At 45.5% G+C, this 23305-nt stretch overlaps 1 protein-coding gene across 3 annotated transcripts in view; it reads left to right on the top strand.

Annotated features, from left to right (window-relative positions):
• Positions 1 to 20819, top strand: part of atf6 (activating transcription factor 6) — a 102890-nt gene extending 82071 nt beyond the window's left edge. Inside the window, exons 16-17 of one of the 3 annotated variants that reach the window (XR_005994546.1) lie at positions 19365 to 20030; positions 20063 to 20819. Coding sequence is in view for 1 of the 3 variants with exons in the window: in XM_041840638.1 (XP_041696572.1) it covers positions 19365 to 19561 (197 nt within the window). In the remaining 2 variants the exon portion in view is untranslated. Of the gene's footprint in view, positions 1 to 19364 lie in introns of all 3 variants that reach the window. The other 2 variants (XM_041840638.1, XM_041840639.2) reach the window with 2 other exon arrangements.
• Positions 20820 to 23305: the final 2486 nt, after the last annotated feature.

Below are 23305 nucleotides of genomic sequence, written 5' to 3'. Positions count from 1 at the left end.
GCTCTTACCGAGTTGCAAAGAAAAAGCCATATCTCAGACTGGCCAATAAAAAGAAAAGATTAAGATGGGCAAAACACAGACACTGGACTTTTTCTTTGCAACTCTGCCTAGAAGGTCAGCATCCCAGAGTCGCCTCTTCACTGTTGACGTTGTGACTGGTGTTTTGCGGGTACTATTTAATGAAGCTGCCAGTTGAGGACCTGTGAGACGTCTGTTTCTCAAACTAGACACTAATGTATTTGTCCTCTTGCTCAGTTGTGCACCGGGGACTCCCACTCCTCTTTCTATTCTGGTTAGAGCCAGTTTGCGCTGTTCTCCTCGAACTCATTAATGATAAAATGTTCATATTTGTAGATGCAAAGCTAGAGCCCTGAGCTGGATATAATTTATTTGACACATCTTAGATTTCTTATAGTTAGTTATAAGCAGTGTCGTAGCCCCCAACAATCCCAGTGTCGTAGCCCCCAACAACAGTCATCTAAGTCGTTCATTATGCTTGGGTATAGGAGGTCTCAGAAACCAGTCATGTTTCCAGAACACCACTGACGGAGTTGACAAGCACTTTACTTGCTTTTTTTGTTTACAATTTATTACACCAAAACCACACCGTCGCTTTGGTCACCACATGATTAGATCAAGTTCTCGATATCTCATGCAGATGCAAACCTGTTCACCTCAAGACCTGCGTGATCGGTTAACATTTCTGTCTGAACTAGTTTATTATATTTGTCATGCTCGTGTGGCCAAAGTATTTCCTGAGCTGTCCTAACTGAACATCTGTTTGTGTTTGGCCTTGATTTCCATGACAACATCATGGTGTTGTTTTCTCTATGGTCCTTCTTTTGGCTGGCTGGACCACTGATACTGAGTTAATGGGAGAACAAAGGCCATAGAGATGTCCTGACTCCATGTTTGGCCTCCATGATAGGCTACACCATGTACCTTATCTCTCCAGGACTGTCTGGCGTAGGTTAGGATCATTTCCCCCAGCACAACTCAAACCCCCACCCCCAGTGAACAAGAGCAGTAAACTCTGACATGGAAGGGTTTCGTCGTGTTGAGAGATGGAGAGATACTGGGCCAAAAGAAGAGTGTGAATAAATAAATTAATGCTTTTCAACTGGCCCCGTTTTTACAGAATGATCCTTGCTCTCTTCTTCCTATTCTCTCTCTTCTTCCTATTCTCTCTCTTCTTCCTATTCTCTCTCTTCTTCCTATTCTCTCTCTCTCTTTTTTTGGAAAATTGTGTTTATTGTTTTTCTCTCTCAATATCTTTATTTCCCTCTATTTATCCCTTCCTCCCTACCTCCCTACCTCCCTTCCTCCCTACCTCCCTTCCTCCCTTCCTCCCTTCCTCCCTACCTCCCTTCCTCCCTACCTCCCTTCCTCCCTACCTCCCTACCTCCCTTCCTCCCTACCTCCCTTCCTTCCTCCCTACCTCCCTACCTCCCTTCCTCCCTCCCTTCCTCCCTACCTACCTCCCTACCTACCTCCCTACCTCCCTTCCTCCCTACATTCTGGCTCTGGGTGTAGCATCTGAATTGATTAGCGGTGAGCTAGCCCAGGGAGTGAGTGGGTGAGTGAGTTAGTGGAACTTGATATCGTTACTCAGCAGGGAAGGAAGAGCACGGTATTATATTAGGAAAGACTCTCTCTCTCTCTGGGGCGTTGTAGAAGATGGATGAAGGCAAACATTGTTCTTGGTCGGTCTCGTCAGGGTGGAATGCTTAAGGCCACGCTGGTCAAATGGTTTACTAAAGTCAAGTAAATAGTGAAAGCCGCTTTCCCACTAAATGCCCTGAATCCCCAACAATGGTTGTGGTTGTATTCAAGGAGATGATACTGACTCTGTAAGATGTTAGTTTATTATACCACAACAAAATATGTCCATTTGAATTACAGGAACTGTGGTAGATGCAAGCACACTCACCTGCCAAATCAAAACAGTTTGTGCTTCTATTCATGTACCGGTCTTATACCAGATGTACTTTGCTCACTTATTTAAATGACCCTTTGTTGTTTAAAATAATGTAGTTGTTTTTTATCTTGTGGTGTTTTGAGAGAGAAGACTTCTGCTAACACGGTTACTAATATCCTATTTCTCCAGATTTGCTGTATTGCTCTGATCACATTCCTTAACTGAGAGACTGACCAACACAGAAGCCCCCATTTAACCCTTCCCTGCCCAGTCTGGTATCAATTGGCCTTGGCCCTCCTAACCCTTAAAGTCCAATATGTGGCACGGATGACACGGTGTCTGAGGAACATGGTAGATCTATAATATCTGTTTTAAACAGAGGTGTATATAGTACTGAAGCCAGTGAATGTACATCTTTAGCTGGGCCAGACCCTTAATTATCTGTGAATGAGTGAATATACACTACCGTTCAAAAGTTTGGGGTCACTTAGACATTTCCTTGTTTTCGAAAGAAAAGCTAATTTTTTGTCCATTAAAATAACATCAAATTGATCAGAAATACAGTGTAGACATTGTTAATATTGTAAATGGCTATTGTAGCTGGAAACTGCAGATTTTTTATGGAATATCTACATAGGCGTACAGAGGCCATTTATCAGTAACCATCAGTCCTGTGTTCGAATGGCACGTTGTGTTTGTTAATCCAAGTTTATCATTTTAAAAGGCTAATTGATCATTAGAAAACCCTTTTGCAATGATCTTAGCACAGCTGAATTGCTTTTCTTTCGAAAACAAGGACATTTCTAAGTGACCCAAAACTTTTGAAAGGTGGTGTACGTACAGTGCTTCCGGAAAGTTTGCAGACCCCTTGACTTTTTCCACATTTTGTTACATTACAGCCTTATTCTAAAATGGATTAAATGAAAAATATTCCTCATCAATCTACACACAATACCCCATAATGACAAAGAGAAAACAGGTTTTTAGAATGTTTACCTTATTTACATAAGTATTCAGACCCTTTGCTGTGAGACTCGAAATTGAGCTCAGGTGGATCCTGTTTCCATTGATCATCCTTGAGATGTTTCTACAACTTGATTGGACTCCACCTGTGGTCAATTCAATTGATTGGACATTATTTGGAAAGGCACACACCTGTCTATATAAGGTCCCACAGTTGACAGTGCATGTCAGAGCAAAAACCAAGCCACGAGGTCGAAGAAATTGTCCGTAGAGCTCTGAGACAGGATTGTGTCAAGGCACAGATCTGGGGAAGGGTACCAAAACATGTCTGCAGCATTGAAGGTCCCCAATAACACAGTGGCTTCCATCATAATAATATAATAATAATAATATGCCATTTAGCAGGCGCTTTTATCCAAAGCGACTTACAGTCATGTGTGCATACATTTTTACGTATGGGTGGTCCCGGGGATCGAACCCACTACCCTGGCGTTATAAGCGCCATGCTCTACCAATTGAGCTACAGAGGACCAGGATCATAAATGGAAGAAGTTTGGAACCACCAAGACTCTTCCTAGAGCTGGCCGCCCGACCAAACTGAGCAATCGGGGGAGAAGAGCCTTGGTCAAGGAGGTGACCAAGAACCCGATGGTCACTCTGACAGAGTTTCAGAGTTCCTCTGTGGAGATGGGAGAACCTTCCAGAAGGACAACCATCTCTGCAGCACTCCACCAATCAGGCCTTTATGGTAGAGTGGCCAGACGGAAGCCACTCCTCAGTAAAAGGCACATGACAGCCCGCTTGGAGTTTGCCAAAAGGCACCTAAAGGACTCTCAGACCATGAGAAACAAGATTCTCTGGACTGATGAAACCAAGATTGAACTCTTTGGCCTGAATGCCAAGCGTCACGTCTGGAGGAAACCTGGCACCATCCCTACGGTGAAGCATGGTGGTGGCAGCATCATGCTGTGGGGATGTTTTTCAGCGGCAGAGACTGGGAGACTAGTCCGGATCGAGGCAAAGTACAGAGAGATCATTGGTGAAACCTGCTACAGGGCGCTCAGGACCTCAGACTGGGGCGAAGGTTCACCTTCTAACAGGATAACGACCCAAAGCACACAGCCAAGACAACGCAGGAGTGGCTTCGGGACAAGTCTCTGAATGTCCTTGAGTGGCCCAGCCAGAGCCCGGACTTGAACCTGATCAAACATCTCTGGAGAGACCTGAAAATAGCTGTGCAGCGACGCTCCCCATCCAACCTGACAGAGCTTCAGAAGATCTGCAGAGAAGATTTGGAGAAACTTCCCAAATACAGGTGTGCCAAGCTTGTAGCGTCATACCCAAGAAGACTTGAGGCTGTAATCGCTGCCAAAGGTGCTTCAACAAAGTACTGAGTGAAGGGTCTGAATACCTATGTAAATGTGATATTTCAGTTTTTTATTTTTAATACATTTGCAAAAACTTCTGTGTAGATTGATGAGGGAAAAAAACACATTTAATCAATTTTATAATAAGGCTGTAACGTAACAAAATGTGGAAAAAGTAAAGGCGTCTGAAGTACATCTTTAGCTGGGCCAGACCCTTAATTATGTGTGAATGAGTGAATGTACATATTTAGCTGGGCCATACCCTTAATTATGTGTGAATGAGTGAATGTACATCTTTAGCTAGGCCAGACACTTAATTATGTGTGAATGAGTGAATGTACATCTTTAGCTGGGCCAGACCCTTAATTATGTGTGAATGAGTGAATGTACACTACCGTTCAAAGGTTTGGGGTGACTTAGCAATTTTTTTGTCCGTTAAAATAACATCAAATTGATCAGAAATACAGTGAAGACATTGTTAATGTAGCTGGAAACGGCTGATTTTTAATAGAATATCTACATAGGCGTACAGAGGCCCATTATCAGCAACCATCAGTCCTGTGTTCCAATGGCACGTTGTGTTTGCTAATCCAAGTTTATCATTTTAAAAGGCTAATTGATTATTAGAAAAGCATTTTGCAATTATGTTAGCACAGCTGAAAACTGTTGTGCTGATTAAAGAAGCAATAAAACTGGCCTTCTTGAGACTAGTTGAGTATCTGGAGCATCAGCAATTGTGGGTTCGATTACAGGCTCAAAATGGCCAGAAACAAATAACTTTCTTCTGAAACTCGTCAGTCTATTCTTGTTCTGAGAAATGAAGGCTATTCCTTGCGAGAAATTGCCAAGAAACTGAAGATCTCGTACAACGCTTTGTACTACTCCCTTCACAGAACAGCGCAAACTGGCTCTAACCAGAATAGAAAGAGGAGTGGGAGGCCCTGGTGCACAACTGAGCAAGAGGACAAATACATTAGAGTGTCTAGTTTGAGAAACAGATTCCTCACAGGTCCTCAACTGGCAGCTTCATTAAATAGCACCCGCAAAACACCAGCCTCAACATCAACAGTGAAGAGGCGACTCTGGGATGCTGACCTTCTAGGCAGAGTTGCAAAGAAAAAGTCATATCTCAGACTGGCCAATAAAAATAAAAGATTTACATTTTACATTTTACATTTTTAGTCATTTAGCAGACGCTCTTATCCAGGGCGACTTACAGTTAGTGAGTGCATAATTTTTTTTTTCATACTGGCCCCCCCGTGGGCAAAAGAACACAGACACTGGAGAGGGGAAGATTGGAAAAAAGTGTTATGGACAGACGAATCGAAGTTTGAGGTGCAGACCAAATGAAAAGATGCTGGAGGAGTGCTTGATGCCATCTGTCAAGCATGGTGGAGGCAATGTGATGGTCTAGGGGTGCTTTGGTGGTGGTAAACCGGGAGATTTGTACAGGGTAAAAGGGATCTTGAAGAAGGAAGGCTATCACTCCATTTTGCAACGCCATGCCATACCCTGTGGACGGTGCTTGATTGGAGCCAATTTCCTCCTACAACAGGACAATGACCCAAAGCACAGCTCCAAATTATGCAATAACTATTTAGGGAAGAAGCATTCTGTCTATAATGGAGTGGCCAGCACAGTCACCGGATCTCACCCCTATTGAGCTGTTGTGGGAGCAGCTTGACCGTATGGTACGTAAGAAGTGCCCATCAAGCCAATTCAACTTGTGGGAGGTGCTTCAGGAAGCATGGGGTGAAATCTCTTCAGATTACCTCAACAAATTGACAACTAGAATGCCAAAGGTCTGCAAGGCTGTAATTGCTGCAAATGGAGGATTCTTTGACGAAAGCAAAGTTTGAAGGACACAATTATTATTTCTATTAAAAATCATTATTTCTAACCTTGTCAATGACTACATTTTCTATGCATTTTGCTATATTTCCTATTCAACTCATTTCATGTATGTTTTCATGGAAAACAAGGACATTTCTAAGTGACCCCAAACTTTTGAACGGTAGTGTAGGTCATTGGCTATTTCTGCCTGGCGGTATGTCTATGGTTAATTGATTCTGTAAAAGTTGGAGTCGACATTCTATGATTTCCCAAATATTTCTGGCTGAAGGGTTGGCTCCTTAAATGGAGTGAAGGACTCTCTCTCGCTCTCTCTCTCGCTCTGTTTATTTAACGATCCCCTTCGTTTGAAAGGAGCTCAATCAATTGGATGCAACGTGTTTAGAATAGAAGAATGTTTGGAAATGACTGACATCATTTTTTGATTACAGGTGTTTTCACTGTGGGCTATCGTCACTCTCTCTAACACACACACACACACACACACACCCTGCGGCATCTTTCTGTTTTTGAGGATTCTAGGATCACTGCATAGTGGCAGAGTATAACAGAAGTTAAAGGTTGAGCACCACAGTGCTGTAAGCAGTAGTTGGGTTCAAATGTGACCGACCGCCTTGATTCGGTCTTATGTAGCAAAATTTGAAATTATGTTTTTTACATTGGATAAAAGCAGAGACACAGAGCTACAAAATGGTATATCATACGCTGCGTTTGAGGACCAATGGGAAAGTAATTCTGCTTTGAAAGTTATTGATAAACTTGTAACCTCAAATTTGAGAAGATGGCCTTTGAATGTTTTGGTACCTACTGGAGAGCTCTTCTTTGTCTACACCCATTCAGCATTGTTCACACTTAAGCTTTAGCCCCACCCATCTCTTTAAGGGTTGATTCGAGCATTCTGAACTAACAACAGCAGTCAAGCACCCAAGCTAACTGGTTAACGTTGGCTAGCTTGCTAGCTACTTCCAGACACAAATGAGAGAACAGCTCACTGACCATTACTCGCCCTAGCAGAGCTGGTTAGGCTGTTTTTATGTTATCCAGTGCGTTGGTGACTGAAACTGTGCTGCTGGCAACAATTTACGCTTTTTTGCCAACGTTTACTGACACCGGCCATATTCAATGGGTGTTGAGCGTTCGTAAATTCGTCAGTTAGAAACGTGTAATATCTGAAAATGTAGCTAGCTACAATCTTACCCGTGCTCTGAAATCGGAGTAGATAGTCAGAGCGAATTTACCAGCTACGTCTATCAACAATTGTCGCAGTGACATTCTATTGAAATGGATACTTGCATAGTGGAGTCTTTTGTTAAGACATCTAGCTAGCTAGCTAGCTAAACAATTAACCATAATCCCAACTCATGACGTTACTACCCTGCATGAATCTGCAGGTAGCTAACCAACCAGGTTCAAAGTTAGCTAGTTAACATTAGGCTATAACTATCAAAGCAAATGGCTCTGAGATACAAATAATAAGATCATACACGTAACGTTAGCTAGCGAGCCAGCCAGCTAACGTTAGCTAGCTAGCTAAACAATGAACCATATCAGACCAGTTCTATAGACATCACTCTATATCAGACCAGTTCTATAGACATATAGATAATAGCGGACGATATTGCCACTCCTATTTGCCATATTTTCAATTTAAGCCTACTAGAATGTACAGTGAGGGAAAAAAGTGTTTGATCCCCTGCTGATTTTGTACGTTTGCCCACTGACAAAGACATGATCAGTCTATAATTTTAATGGTAGGTTTATTTGAACAGTGAGAGACAGAATAACAACAAAAAATTTCAGAAAAACGCATGAAAAATGTTATAAATTGATTTGCATTTTAATGAGGGAAATAAGTATTTGACCCCTCTGCAAAACATGACTTAGTACTTGGTGGCAAAACCCTTGTTGGCAATCACAGAGGTCAGACGTTTCTTGCAGTTGGCCACCAGGTTTGCACACATCTCAGGAGGGATTTTGTCCCACTCCTCTTTGCAGATCTTCTCCAAGTCATTAAGGTTTCGAGCCTGACGTTTGGCAACTCGAAACCTTCAGCTCCCCCTCCACAGATTTTCTATGGGATTAAGGTCTGGAGACTGGCTAGGCCACTCCAGGACCTTCATGTGCTTCTTCTTGAGCCACTCCTTTGTTGCCTTGGCCGTGTGTTTTGGGTCATTGTCATGCTGGAATATCCATCCACGACCCATTTTCAATGCCCTGGCTGAGGGAAGGAGGTTCTCACCCAAGATTTGACGGTACATGGCGCCGTCCATCGTCCCTTTGATGCGGTGAAGTTGTCCTGTCCCCTTAGCAGAAAAACACCCCCAAAGCATAATGTTTCCACCTCCATGTTTGACGGTGGGCATGGTGTTCTTGGGGTCATAGACAGCATTCCTCCTCCTCCAAACACGGCGAGTTGAGTTGATGCCAAAGAGCTCTAAATCATTCAGATGTTCATTGGCAAACTTCAGACGGGCCTGTATATGTGCTTTCTTGAGCAGGGGGACCTTGCGGGCGCTGAAGGATTTCAGTCCTTCACGGCGTAGTGTGTTACCAATTGTTTTCTTGGTGACTATGGTCCCTGCTGCCTTGAGATCAATGACAAGATCCTCCAGTGTAGTTCTGGGCTGATTCCTCACCGTTCTCATGATCATTGCAACTCCACGAGGTGAGATCTTGCATGGAGCCCCAGGCCGAGGGAGATTGACAGTTATTTTGTGTTTCTTCCATTTGCGAATAATCACACCAACTGTTGTCACCTTCTCACCAAGCTGCTTGGCGATGGTCTTGTAGCCCATTCCAGCCTTGTGTAGGTCTACAATCTTGTCCCTGACATCCTTGGAGAGCTCTTTGGTCTTGGCCATGGTGGAGAGTTTGGAATCTGATTGATTGATTGCTTCTGTGGACAGGTGTCTTTTATACAGGTAACAAACTGAGATTAGGAGCACTCCCTTTAAGAGTGTGCTCCTAATCTCAGCTCGTTACCTGTATAAAAGACACCTGGGAGCCAGAAATCTTTCTGATTGAAAGAAGGTCAAATACTTATTTCCCTCATTAAAATGCAAATCAATTTATAACATTTTTGACATTTTTCTGGATTTTTTTGTTGTTATTCTGTCTCTCACTGTTCAAATAAACCTACCATTAAAATTATAAACTGATCATTTCTTTGTCAGTGGGCAAACGTACAAAATCAGCAAGGGATCATATACTTTTTTCCCTCACTGTATGTGCCCCAAGGCTTGGAGGAAGCAAAAGTCATTCCGCTACCTAAGAATAGTAAAGCCCCCTTTATTGGCTCAAATAGCCAACCAATTAGCCTGTTACCAACCCTTAGTACACTATTGGAAATAATTGTGTTTGACCAGATACAATGCTATTTTACAGTAAACAAATTGACAACAAACTTTCAGCATTCTTATAGAGAAGGACATTCAACAAGCAAAGCACTTACACAAATGACTGATGATTGGCTGAGAGAAATTGATGATACATTTTTTTAAATGATTAAAGCCAGTGTGTCTATGTATGTGGATGACTCAACACTATACACGTTAGCTGATATAGCAACTGAAATAACTGCAACACTTAATAAAGAGTTGCAGTTAGTTTCGGAATGGGTGGCAAGGAATAAGTTAGTCCTAAATATTTCCAAAACTAAAAGCATTGTATTTGGGTCAAATCATTATCATCACTAAACCCTAAACCTCAACTACATCTCGTAATGAATAATGTGGAAATTGAGCAGTTGAGGTAATTAAACTGCTTGGAGTAACCCTGGATTGTAAACTGTCATGGTCAAAACATATTGATACAACAGTAGCTAATATGGGGAGAAGTATGTCCATAATTAAGCGCTGCTCTGCCTTCTTAACAACACTATCAACAAGGCAGGTCCTACAGGCCCTAGTTTTGTCGCACCTAGACTACTGTTCAGTTGTGTGGTCAGGTGCCACAAGGAGGGACTTGGGAAAATTGCAGTTGGCTCAGAATAGGGCAGCATGGCTGGCCCTTAAAAGTACATGGAGAGCTAACAGTAATGACATGCATGTTAGTCTCTCCTGGCTTAGATTGGAAGAGAGATTGACTTCATCACTGTTGTTTTTTTAAAGAGGTGTAGACAAGCTGAGGTCGGACACCCATGCATACCCCACGAGACATGCCACCAGAGGTCTCTTCACAGTCCCCAAGTCCAGAACAGACTATGGGAAACGCACAGTACTACATAGAGCCATGACTACATGGAACTCTATTCCACATCAGGTAACTCAGTCAAGCAGTAAAATCAGATTTTAAAAAACAGATAAAACTACACTTTATGGAACAGCGCGGACTGTGAAGAGACACAGGCACACACAGCATTCGCAAACACATGCTAACACACGCACTCTACACACACACATGTTAATATTGTTATTTTGCTGTATTATTGATTTTGTATTGTAAATATGTTATGGTAGAGTAGTGTGTAATAAGGTGTTGTATTGTAAATATGTTATGGTAGAGTAGTGTCTAATAAGGTGTTGTGTTATCTATTGTTTTATTGTATGTAAATTGTGGTTGGACCCCAGGAAGAGTAGCTGCTGCCTTGGCAGGCACTAATGGGGATCCGTAATAAATACAAATACAAATTTGCACAGTACAGTTGAAACCAGGATTAATCCTTAAAGAGCACACTTCTCCAGCGTGCCAGTGGCCATCGAAGGTGAGCATTTGGCCACTGAAGTCCGTTACGTTGCCGAACTGCAGTCAGGTCAAGACCCTGGTGAGGACGACGAGCACGCAGATGAGCTTCCCTGAGACCGTTTCTGACAGTTTGTGCAGAAATTATTTGGTTGTGCAAACCCACAGTTTCATGAGCTGTCCGGGTGGCTGGTCTCAGACAGTCCCACAGGTGAAGAAGCCGGATGTGGAGGTCCTGAGCTGGCGTTGTTACACGTGGTCTGTGGTTATGAGGCCGGTTGGACGTACTGCCAAATTCTCTAAAACGACGTTGGAGGCGGCTTATGGTAGAGAAATGAACATTAAATTCTCTGGCAACAGCTCTGGTGGACATTCCTGCAGTCAGCAGCCAATTGCACGCTCCTTCAAAACTTGAGACACCTGTGGCATTGTGTTGTGTGACAAAACTGCACATTTTAGAGTGACCAGCACAAGGTGCAGCTGCATAATGATCATGCTGTTTAATCAGCTTCTTGATATGCCACACCTGTCAGGTGGATGGATTATCTTGGCAAAGGAGAAATGACCCCCCCCGCCAGTCCTATAGGCATTACTCTATATCAGACCCCCCGCCGGTCCTATAGGCATTACTCTATATCAGACCCCCGCCAGTCCTATAGGCATTACTCTATATCAGACCCCCGCCAGTCCTATAGGCATTACTCTTATCAGACCCCGCCAGTCCTATAGGCATTACTCTATATCAGACCCCCCCGCCAGTCCTATAGGCATTACTCTATATCAGACCCCCGCCAGTCCTATAGGCATTACTCTATATCAGACCCCCCCCGCCAGTCCTATAGGCATTACTCTATATCAGACCCCCCCGCCAGTCCTATAGGCATTACTCTATATCAGACCCCCCGCCAGTCCTATAGGCATTACTCTATATCAGACCCCCCCCGCCAGTCCTATAGGCATTACTCTATATCAGACCCCCCGAGTCCTATAGGCATTACTCTATATCAGACCCCCCCCGCCCAGTACTATAGGCATTACTCTATATCAGACCCCCACTTGATCCTATAGGCATTACTCTATATCAGACCCCCCGCCAGTCCTATAGGCATTACTCTATATCAGACCCCCCGCCAGTCCTATAGGCATTACCTATATCAGACCCCCCGCCAGTCCTATAGGCATTACTCTATATCAGACCCCCGCGCCAGTCCTATAGGCATTACTCTATATCAGACCCCCCCGCCAGTCCTATAGGCATTACTCTATATCAGACCCCCGCGTCCTATAGGCATTACTCTATATCAGACCCCCCCGCCAGTCCTATAGGCATTACTCTATATCAGACCCCCGCCAGTCCTATGGGGGAGGGGTCTGATATAGAGTAATGCCTATAGGCTGGCGGGAGTCTGATATAGAGTAATGCCTATAAGACTGGCGGGTCTGATATAGAGTAATGCCTATAGGACTGGCGGGGGGGTCTGATATAGAGTAATGCCCATGGACTGGCGGGAGGGGGGTCTGATATAGAGTAATGCCTATAGGACTGGGGGTCTGATATAGAGTAATGCCTATGGGACTGGCGGAGGTCTGATATAGAGTAATGCCTATAGGACTGGCGGGGCTGATATAGAGTAATGCCTATAGGACTGGCGGAAGTCTGATAAGTAATGCCTATGGCTGGGGGTCTGATATGGTAATGCCTATAGGACTGGCGGGGTCTGATATAGAGTAATGCCTATAGGACTGGCGGGGTCTGATATAGAGTAATGCCTATAGGACTGGCGGGAGGGTCTGATAGTATGAGTAATGCCAGGACTGGGGGGTCTGATATAGAGTAATGCCTATAGGACTGGCGAGGTCTGATATAGAGTAATGCCTATAGGGACTGGCGTCTGATAGGTATGCCTATGATGGGAGCTGTGAGTCTGATATAGAGTAATGCCTATAGGACTGGCGGGGGTCTGATATGGAGTAATGCCTATAGGACTGGCGGGGGTCTGATATAGAGTAATGCCTATAGGACTGGCGGGGGGGTCTGATATAGAGTAATGCCTATAGGACTGGCGGGGGGTCTGATATAGAGTAATGCCTATAGGACTCGGCGGGGGGGTCTGATATAGAGTAATGCCTATAGGACTGGCGGGGGGTCTGATATAGAGTAATGCCTATAGGACTGGCGGGGGGGTCTGATATAGAGTAATGCCCATAGGACTGGCGGGGGGTCTGATATAGAGTAATGCCTATAGTACTGGCGGAGGGGGTCTGATATAGAGTAATGCCTATAGGACTGGCGGGGGGGGTCTGATATAGAGTAATGCCCATAGGACTGGCGGGGGGTCTGATATGGAGTAATGCCTATGGACTGGCGGGGGGGTCTGATATAGAGTAATGCCTATAGGACTGAGCGGGGGGTCTGATATAGAGTAATGCCTATAGGACTGGCGGGGGGGGTCTGATATAGAGTAATGCCTATAGGACTGGCGGGGGTCTGATATAGAGTAATGCCTATAGGACTGGCGGGGGGGTCTGATATAGAGTAATGCCTATAGGACTGGCGGGGGGTCTGATATAGAGTAATGCCTATAGGACTGGCGGGGGTCTGATATAGAGTAATGCCTATAGGACTGGCGGGGGTCTGATATAGAGTAATGCCTATAGGACTGGCGGGGGGTCTGATATAGAGTAATGCCTATAGGACTGGCGGGGGGTCTGATATAGAGTAATGCCTATAGGACTGGCGGGGGGGTCTGATATAGAGTAATGCCTATAGGACTGGCGGGGGGTCTGATATAGAGTAATGCCTATAGGACTGGCGGGGGGGTCTGATATAGAGTAATGCCTATAGGACTGGCGGGGGGTCTGATATAGAGTAATGCCTATAGGACTGGCGGGGGGTCTGATATAGAGTAATGCCTATAGGACTGGCGGGGGGTCTGATATAGAGTAATGCCTATAGGACTGGGGGGGGGGGTCTGATATAGAGTAATGCCTATAGGACTGGCGGGGGTCTGATATAGGTAATGCCTATAGGACTGGCGGGGGGGGTCTGATATAGAGTAATGCCTATAGGACTGGCGGGGGGTCTGATATAGAGTAATGCCTATAGGACTGGCGGGGGGGTCTGATATAGAGTAATGCCTATAGGACTGGCGGGGGGGTCTGATATAGAGTAATGCCTATAGGACTGGCGGGGGGTCTGATATAGAGTAATGCCTATAGGACTGGCGGGGGGGTCTGATATAGAGTAATGCCTATAGGACTGGCGGGGGGTCTGATATAGAGTAATGCCTATAGGACTGGCGGGGGGTCTGATATAGAGTAATGCCTATAGGACTGGCGGGGGTCTGATATAGAGTAATGCCTATAGGACTGGCGGGGGGTCTGATATAGAGTAATGCCTATAGGACTGGCGGGGGGGGGGGTCTGATATAGAGTAATGCCTATAGGACTGGCGGGGGGTCTGATATAGAGTAATGCCTATAGGACTGGCGGGGGGGTCTGATATAGAGTAATGCCTATAGGACTGGCGGGGGGTCTGATATAGAGTAATGCCTATAGGACTGGCGGGGGTCTGATATAGAGTAATGCCTATAGGACTGGCGGGGGGGTCTGATATAGAGTAATGCCTATAGGACTGAGCGGGGGGTCTGATATAGAGTAATGCCTATAGGACTGGCGGGGGGGTCTGATATAGAGTAATGCCTATAGGACTGGCGGGGGGTCTGATATAGAGTAATGCCTATAGGACTGGCGGGGGGGTCTGATATAGAGTAATGCCTATAGGACTGGCGGGGGGTCTGATATAGAGTAATGCCTATAGGACTGGCGGGGGGGTCTGATATAGGAGTAATGCCTATAGGACTGGCGGGGGGTCTGATATAGAGTAATGCCTATAGGACTGGCGGGGGGTCTGATATAGAGTAATGCCTATAGGACTGGCGGGGGGGTCTGATATAGAGTAATGCCTATAGGACTGGCGGGGGTCTGATATAGAGTAATGCCTATAGTACTGGCGGGGGGTCTGATATAGAGTAATGCCTATAGGACTGGCGGGGGGTCTGATATAGAGTAATGCCTATAGGACTGGCGGGGGGGTCTGATATAGAGTAATGCCTATAGGACTGGCGAGGGGGTCTGATATAGAGTAATGCCTATAGGACTGGCGGGGGGGTCTGATATAGAGTAATGCCTATAGGACTGGCGGGGGGTCTGATATAGAGTAATGCCTATAGGACTGGCGGGGGGTCTGATATAGAGTAATGCCTATAGGACTGAGCGGGGGGTCTGATATAGAGTAATGCCTATAGGACTGCGGGGGGGTCATTTCTCCTTTGCCAAGATAATCCATCCACCTGACAGGTGTGGCATATCAAGAAGCTGATTAAACAGCATGATCATTATGCAGCTGCACCTTGTGCTGGGGCCAATAAAAGGCCACTCTAAAATGTGCAGTTTTGTCACACACACACACACACACACACACACACAGACCTGACACACACACACACACACACAGACCTGACACACACACACACACACAGTCCTGACACACACACACACACATAGACCTGGCAGACACAAACACAGACCTGAGGGGCTTTTGGTAGGTACCTCAAAGTCCCGCTGTTTGAAGTGGGCCCCTCCGCGTGTGTGTCCGTCCTGTCTGTCTCAGTGTTTTGGCCATTCAATCAGCGGGCTAAGGAGAGTTGGGACGTTTGATAATTTGCTATAAATGTTTGCCAACAGTGTGCAGAAACACAGTTTTAGGAATAGCTTATATTTCACGATGTTTCTGTAGCCCACACATGCTGTAATGCCATCGGTGTGGAGTTTCTCATGACCTAGCCTCTCATAACCCCATTTGAAGCAAACAGAGCAAGGCCGTACAGAACCCTCTCCCTAAGGTGACCTTCTGCGTTGCCTGTAAAACTACTGTAATCATTTTAAAAGGCCCAGTCTCCCGCCAGGTGCAGGGGAGGAAGTGCAGCGATGGTGAAGGAGTTACACGTCTCCATACTTCTCCCCCCACCTTGCGGCTGGAGCTAGACCCGTCATATAGGGAACACACCATTTCTGCGGCCTTAATAGGACCCTATTCCCTATATAGTGCACTACTTTTGACCAGTGCTCATAGGGCTCTGGTCAAAAAGTAGTGCACTACTGTATAATAGGAGCTGCTCCACTGTATGGAAATCCTATTGAGGGGTTAAGGGGGCTGTTTAGTCCAATGCTTTGAACAGGGGTCTCTGGACCAGCAGGATTTACCCACCTCTCCCTTCCCCTCGCCTCTTCTCTCAGAGCTGAGGCGTTTTAAAGCTTTCCTCACTCAGGCCGTGTTCTGGGCCATAGAGCCGTAGTAAAGCGGTCTGTCTGAGGTGTTCTGGGTCATAGAGCCGTAGTAAAGCGGTCTGTCTGAGGTGTTCTGGGCCATAGAGCCGTAGTAAAGCGGTCTGTCTGAGGTGTTCTGGGTCATAGAGCCGTAGTAAAGCGGTCTGTCTGAGGTGTTCTGGGTCATAGAGCCGTAGTAAAGCGGTCTGTCTGAGGTGTTCTGGGTCATAGAGCCGTAGTAAAGCGGTCTGTCTGAGGTGTTCTGGGTCATAGAGCAGTAGTAAAGCGGTCTGTCTGAGGTGTTCTGGGTCATAGAGCCGTAGTAAAGCGGTCTGTCTGAGGTGTTCTGGGTCATAGAACCGTAGTAAAGCGGTCTGTCTGAGGTGTTCTGGGTCATAGAGCCGTAGTAAAGCGGTCTGTCTGAGGTGTTCTGGGTCATAGAGCCGTAGTAAAGCGGTCTGTCTGAGGTGTTCTGGGTCATAGAGCCGTAGTAAAGCGGTCTGTCTGAGGTGTTCTGGGTCATAGAGCCGTAGTAAAGCGGTCTGTCTGAGGTGTTCTGGGTCATAGAGCCGTAGTAAAGCGGTCTGTCTGAGGTGTTCTGGGCTTGTCCAGTGCTCCAATCCATATGGTGTGTGTTATTGTAGCACTCCCCCTCTCTCTCTCACCACAGACCCAGCACTCTACCAGTCCAATAGACAAAGCCATAATAGGAGATATGAAGTGTCAGTGGTTTGGTAATGTAAACCTAACCTGCTTGCAGGGTTCCCTTCATACATACTCTCCATGCTGTTTGGGGCCGGTATCTGTGTTAACAGGACAGAGTTTACGAGTCTGTCATCTATTCAGGAGAGCTCTGACTTCCTCTTGAATGCTCTCCCCAGTAGGTAGAGGGAAACCTTCAAAACGTTTCATTCCATACCATATCATTTAAGAAATTGGATATCAAGAAACATTAAACTGACACCAACTGTAAAATCCAGAGCCAATATAATCCAATCCAGAGATTGACTCTGGTAAAATCCACAGGTACTTTTCTTAAAGACTGGTATGAAAAGTTAAGAGTTGCTTGTTTATTTAATAGTTTGAGGTATTCCAAAATGTATCCAATCTTCCATTACTTGTTTGTGAGATCTACAAGGATAGGACGACCTTATTTGTGGTAATGTGTGTGTTTGAAGTTGAGCTGAACAACAACAGTTGTGAGCTGTATTGACCTGGTCCATCTGCAGTTCTGCAGCCCCTGTGTCGACCTGGTCCATCTGCAGCAATGCAGCCCCTGGGGTTCGGTCCAAAAAACCCTGCCTCACTGTCATTGATCAACCTCTCTCTCTCCCTCTTTCCTTCTCTTCCTCTCTCTCTCTCTCTTCCTCCTTCTCTCTTTCCCTCTCTTCCTCCTTCCCTCTTTCCCTCTATCCCTCTTTCCTTCTCTTCCTCTCTCTCTCTTTCCCTCTCTTCCTCTTTCCCTCTCTTCCTCTTTCCCTCTCTTCCTATTTCCCTCTCTTCCTCTTTCCCTCTCTTCCTCTTTCCCTCTCTTCCTCTTTCCCTCTCTTCCTCTTTCCCTCTTTCCCTCTCTTCCTCTTTCCCTCTCTTCCTCTCTTCCTCTTTCCCTCTCTTCCTCTCTTCCTCTCTCCCTCTTTCCCTCTTTCCCTCTCTTCCTCTTTCCCTCTCTTCCTCTCTCCCTCTCTTCCTCTCTCTCTCTCTCTTCCTCTCTTCCTCTTTCCCTCTCTTCCTCTTTCCCTCTCTTCCTCTTTCCCTCTTTCCCTCTCTTCCTCTTTCCCTCTCTTCCTCTCTCCCTCTTTCCCTCTTTCCCTCTCTTCCTCTTTCCCTCTCTTCCTCTCTCCCTCTCTTCCTCTCTCTCTCTCTCTTCCTCTCTTCCTCTCTCCCTCTCTTCCTCTCTCCCTCTCTTCCTCTTTCCCTCTTTCCCTCTCTTCCTCTTTCCCTCTCTTCCTCTTTCCCTCTCTCCCTCTCTTCCTCTTTCCCTCTTTCCCTCTCTTCCTCTTTCCCTCTCTTCCTCTTTCCCTCTCTTCCTCTCTCCCTCTTTCCCTCTTTCCCTCTCTTCCTCTTTCCCTCTCTTCCTCTCTCCCTCTCTTCCTCTCTCTCTCTCTCTTCCTCTCTTCCTCTCTCCCTCTCTTCCTCTCTCCCTCTCTTCCTCTTTCCCTCTTTCCCTCTCTTCCTCTTTCCCTCTCTTCCTCTTTCCCTCTCTCCCTCTCTTCCTCTTTCCCTCTTTCCCTCTCTTCCTCTTTCCCTCTCTTCCTCTTTCCCTCTCTTCCTCTCTCCCTCTTTCCCTCTTTCCCTCTCTTCCTCTTTCCCTCTCTTCCTCTCTCCCTCTCTTCCTCTCTCTCTCTCTCTTCCTCTTTCCCTCTCTTCCTCTTTCCCTCTCTTCAAGGGCGTTACTTCTTTATGTTCTTCCTCTCTCTGATTTGCATGTCTTTCTTTGTTTAGAACTGTTGTGTTTATCTCTATAGAGGAGAGAGGGCCAGTGGGTGACTCACCTCTCCTCTGTTTACCTCTCCTCCATCCCTCTCTCTGGCTCTTAACCCCTAACTAACCACCCACTACACTCTACTATACCCCCTCTGAACTCTTAACCCCTAATTAACCACCCACTCCACTCTACTATACCCCCTCTGAACTCTTAACCCCTAACTAACCACCCACTCCACTCTACTACACCCCCTCTGAACTCTTAACCCCTAACTAACCACCCACTCCACTCTACTATACCCCCTCTGAACTCTTAACCCCCTAACTAACCACCCACTCCACTCTACTACACCCCCTCTGAACTCTTAACCCCTAACTAACCACCCACTCCACTCTACTATACCCCCTCTGAACTCTTAACCCCTAACTAACCACCCACTCTACTATACCCCCTCTGAACTCTTAACCCCTAACTAACCACCCACTCCACTCTACTATACCCCCTCTGAACTCTTAACCCCTAACTAACCACCCACTCCACTCTACTATACCCCCTCTGAACTCTTAACCCCTAACTAACCACCCACTCCACTCTACTACACCCCCTCTGAACTCTTAACCCCTAACTAACCACCCACTCCACTCTACTACACCCCCTCTGAACTCAAAGCTCTGTGTCCTATGGTAGTGGCATCTGCTCCCTCTCTCTCTGTCATAGGGAGGAGGGGGGGGGGGGGAGGTATAGCCAGGCCCAGCTGGGCTTCAACTGAGGAATCTTGCTTGTTTTTTGCTAATGCACTGATTCTTCCTGTCTCTCCCCGTCTCGTTAACAGATAGTGTGATCAAGGACAAGGAGTTTGAGGTGATGATGCAGATCGACTGTGAGGTCACAGACACCAGGATCCTCCACATCAAGTCCTCCAGTATCCCACCATTCCTGCGTGTCAACCGCACCGACACCCTGTACCCGCCTTCACCTGCGGACAGCAAGGCCACGCCCCCTGTCCAGGTGCTCATGGGTTCCGCGTAAACTCTATCAACCAATCGAATTGACACACAAACCCGTAACTCCCACCAACCAATTGAACAGTGAAATTGAAAAGATGGAACAGCAACAAACGTTGGTTCTGCTACAGTAGTTTAACAGATGGAACAGCAACAAACATTTGTTCTGCTACAGTAGTTTAACAGATGGAACAGCAACAGGCCACATGTTTGTTTTTACTTTTCTACAGATCTGAGATCATTTTTAAACGATTACATACTCAATGTATTTGACTGAGCTTTGGTATCAGGTTTTCTCCCTTATCCTTGATTTGGATGAGTGTGGACTTGTTATGACGGGGGTCGGGGGGGGATACCGTTATGCAATACCAAGCTAGCTCAAATGGTCGGTGTCAGTTAGCCACATTCTGTTTTCAGCTCTGATATCTGTCATGGTTGTTGAGGGTCAAAGACCAGAGCCAGGTTCTGTGTGTGGCTGGACTGACCAGGGCCAGGTTCTGTGTGTGGCTGGACTGACCAGAGCCAGGTTCTGTGTGTGGCTGGACTGACCAGAGCCAGGTTATGTGTGTGGCTGGACTGACTGACTGTGGCCCTACACTCCTCTTACCAGGGTAATTGCTGAGCAACAGCAGGGGGCCGAGCATTGAACCCTGAGTCACCCCAACATAACACAAATACTTTCACCCCCTTGGCTGCCATGTTGTTCTGTCCCTTTCGTTCTGTTTTTCTCTTCTTCAGTCTCCATCCCTCACATCTCTTTCGTTTTCTTGAGGCTTTATATGGAACTATTTCATGCTAATTCAAGTTTTTGTCACCCTCATCTGTGATACCATTGAAATGATTACAGCGATAGAGGCATACACTCAGGAAGTAATTTCAATCTGTTAAGGCTACAGCAGTCCAACCACTAAAATATGGAACGTCTTGGTATGGGTCACCATTGTTTCTCTGTTATGTTTTGTTTTCAAAATAGTGCAGCTACGATGAATAATTCCTATTGGATGTTTTTGAACTTCTGTTTGCACTGTGCTTTGCTAATATACTTTGGAGATGCTTTGCTAATACACTTTGGAGAGTGTTATACTCTGCAGAAAATGTTATTTGTTTAAGTGCTATCCTCTGTTTTGGATAGAGGCCACATCTCTAATGAAATGTTGTAATATCTATGAAAGTATATAATATACATATATTGAATATATATGATCGCCATCATGGGCGGCAGGTAGCTTAGTGGGTAAGAGCGTTGTGCCAGTAACCGAAAGGTCGCTGGTTCTAATCCCCGAGCCGACTAGGTGAAAAATCTGTCGATGTGCCCTTGAGCAAGGCACTTAACCCTAATTGCTCCTGTAAGTCGCTCTGGATAAGAGCGTCTGCTAAATGACTACAAAAAATAAATATATATATATAAAAATAAATTGGAATGAATTTTTTTTTTTTTTTTGATGGGAAAGTTACTATTCCCCAAATATGTTCAATTTGGGGGTAAATCACACTGTATAGAGTGACTAGTTTGAGGTTTCATTTAGAGAGTGGGGATATTAGTGTATGTAGAATGGTGTTGGCTATTTGAAGTTCATTGTTCTCTTGATATAAGCTCCGGGACTTTGAATTTCCATGGACAAATAGAAAACATACTTACAAATTGATGAATGGACTGTTAGCATCTGAAATATCAGAAATGAGATCAGAAATGAGATCAGAAATGAGATCAGAAATGAGATCAGAAATGATCTCTATGAAATATCACAATGTGTCACAGTCTTATTGCTTATCTTTGAAAAATCTAACCGTTAAAAAAAAAAAAAATGTTTGATTCAACAGGTTGTCAAGGAGCAGCGTTTTGGCAGACGTAGACCTAGTGAGTAAAGAGGAAGTCATGTTGACCCCATGTCAGTTGTCATAGTGACCTGAGATGTTAACCGTAACCCGTCTGTCCACTTGGCCTGATTGCACTTTAATTGAAGTGCACTTAAACAAAAATAAACCTTTTCTGTTGGCAGAAGGATCCCTGTGCTCAGAATATATGTATGCACACATGACCGTAAGTTGCTTTGGATAAAAGTGGCTGCTAAATGACATATATGTATTATATAATATTTAGCTTACTGAAAAGAGCGTTTTTAAAGAAATAAGAATGAGGTGGTACAGAACGCTTTGTGAAATGATGGTGCATCATTATTTTGGTTTTAAACATAAAATAGATTTGCACCATCGCTAGGCAACCTGCCTGTCTCAAACATCCGGATCTTGATTCACTCATTTGTTAACTACCCAACTGCATACATTTGATAACGTTAAAATAGTTTTTATTTGTAATACTATTGTGACTTGTTCCGTTTGGTGTATCCATGCTCAGTGTTCTCTGGCTAGGAGTCCTGATTATAATATCCATTGTACGATTGCTGGTTCATTTTCAGAGAGCAATAGGATGATGTTTCTCCCCAGAATGTTAGTGTAATTTGTAAGCATTGTGTTTGAACGAGTGTTCTGATTAGCGCAACAGCAATTCAACCTTTACATGTGAACCTCTGTGCACTCATGTCTGCCTGTGAATGACACCAGCCGTTTATATTGTGCATTTATTTGCTTGAAAGACACATTTTATTCAGAGTAATGTCATTTTGACTATGTACCCATGATTATTCAGGGAGCTAAGAGGAACATGATGACAGTTTCCACCTGATGAAGATTTTTGTATAATATTGCTAAAGTAAATAAAACACCAGATTAAACTTTGGATGTGTGTGTGTCTATGTGTGCGTGGGGGATGTGTGTGTGTCTATGTGTGTGCGTGGGGGATGTGTGTGTGTCTGTGTGTGCGTGGGGGATGTGTGTGTGTCTATGTGTGCATGGGGGATGTGTGTGTGTCTATGTGTGGATGGGGGATGTGTGTGTGTCTATGTGTGTGCGTGGGGATGTGTGTGTGTCTGTGTGTGCGTGGGGGATGTGTGTGTCTATGTGTGCATGGGGGGATGTGTGTGTGTCTATGTGTGCGTGGGGGGATGTGTGTGTGTCTATGTGTGCGTGGGGGATGTGTGTGTGTGTCTATGTGTGCGTGGGGGGATGTGTGTGTCTATGTGTGCATGGGGGATGTGTGTGTGTCTGTGTGTGTCTATGTGTGCGTGGGGGATGTGTGTGTGTCTGTGTGTGTCTATGTGTGCGTGGGGGATGTGTGTGTCTATGTGTGCATGGGGGATGTGTGTGTGTCTGTGTGCGTGGGGGATGTGTGTGTGTCTATGTGTGCATGGGGGATGTGTGTGTGTCTGTGCATGGGGGATGTGTGTGTCTATGTGTGCATGGGGGATGTGTGTGTGTCTATGTGTGCGTGGGGGGATGTGTGTGTGTCTATGTGTGCATGGGGGATGTGTGTGTGTCTATGTGTGCGTGGGGGATGTGTGTGTGTCTATGTGTGCGTGGGGATGTGTGTGTGTCTATGTGTGCGTGGGGGATGTGTGTGTGTCTATGTGTGCGTGGGGGATGTGTGTGTGTCTGTGTGCGTGGGGGATGTGTGTGTGTCTATGTGTGCGTGGGGGATGTGTGTGTGTCTATGTGTGCGTGGGGGATGTGTGTGTGTCTGTGTGTGCATGGGGGATGTGTGTGTGTCTGTGTGCGTGGGGGATGTGTGTGTGTCTATGTGTGCATGGGGGATGTGTGTGTGTCTATGTGTGCGTGGGGGATGTGTCTAGACCGTTTACTTCTCAGGTCACTCCAGAAATTGAATTTCGGAGAAATAAAGGTTTAAAATGGGTCGTCTTTAGATTGAGCTCTG

This window comes from Coregonus clupeaformis, chromosome 20 (genome assembly GCF_020615455.1).
Source record: "Coregonus clupeaformis isolate EN_2021a chromosome 20, ASM2061545v1, whole genome shotgun sequence".
Classification (NCBI taxonomy): Eukaryota; Metazoa; Chordata; class Actinopteri; order Salmoniformes; family Salmonidae; genus Coregonus; species Coregonus clupeaformis.
Note: the sequence above shows the minus strand (reverse complement) of the source record. Positions and strands in the feature narration are given on the sequence as shown.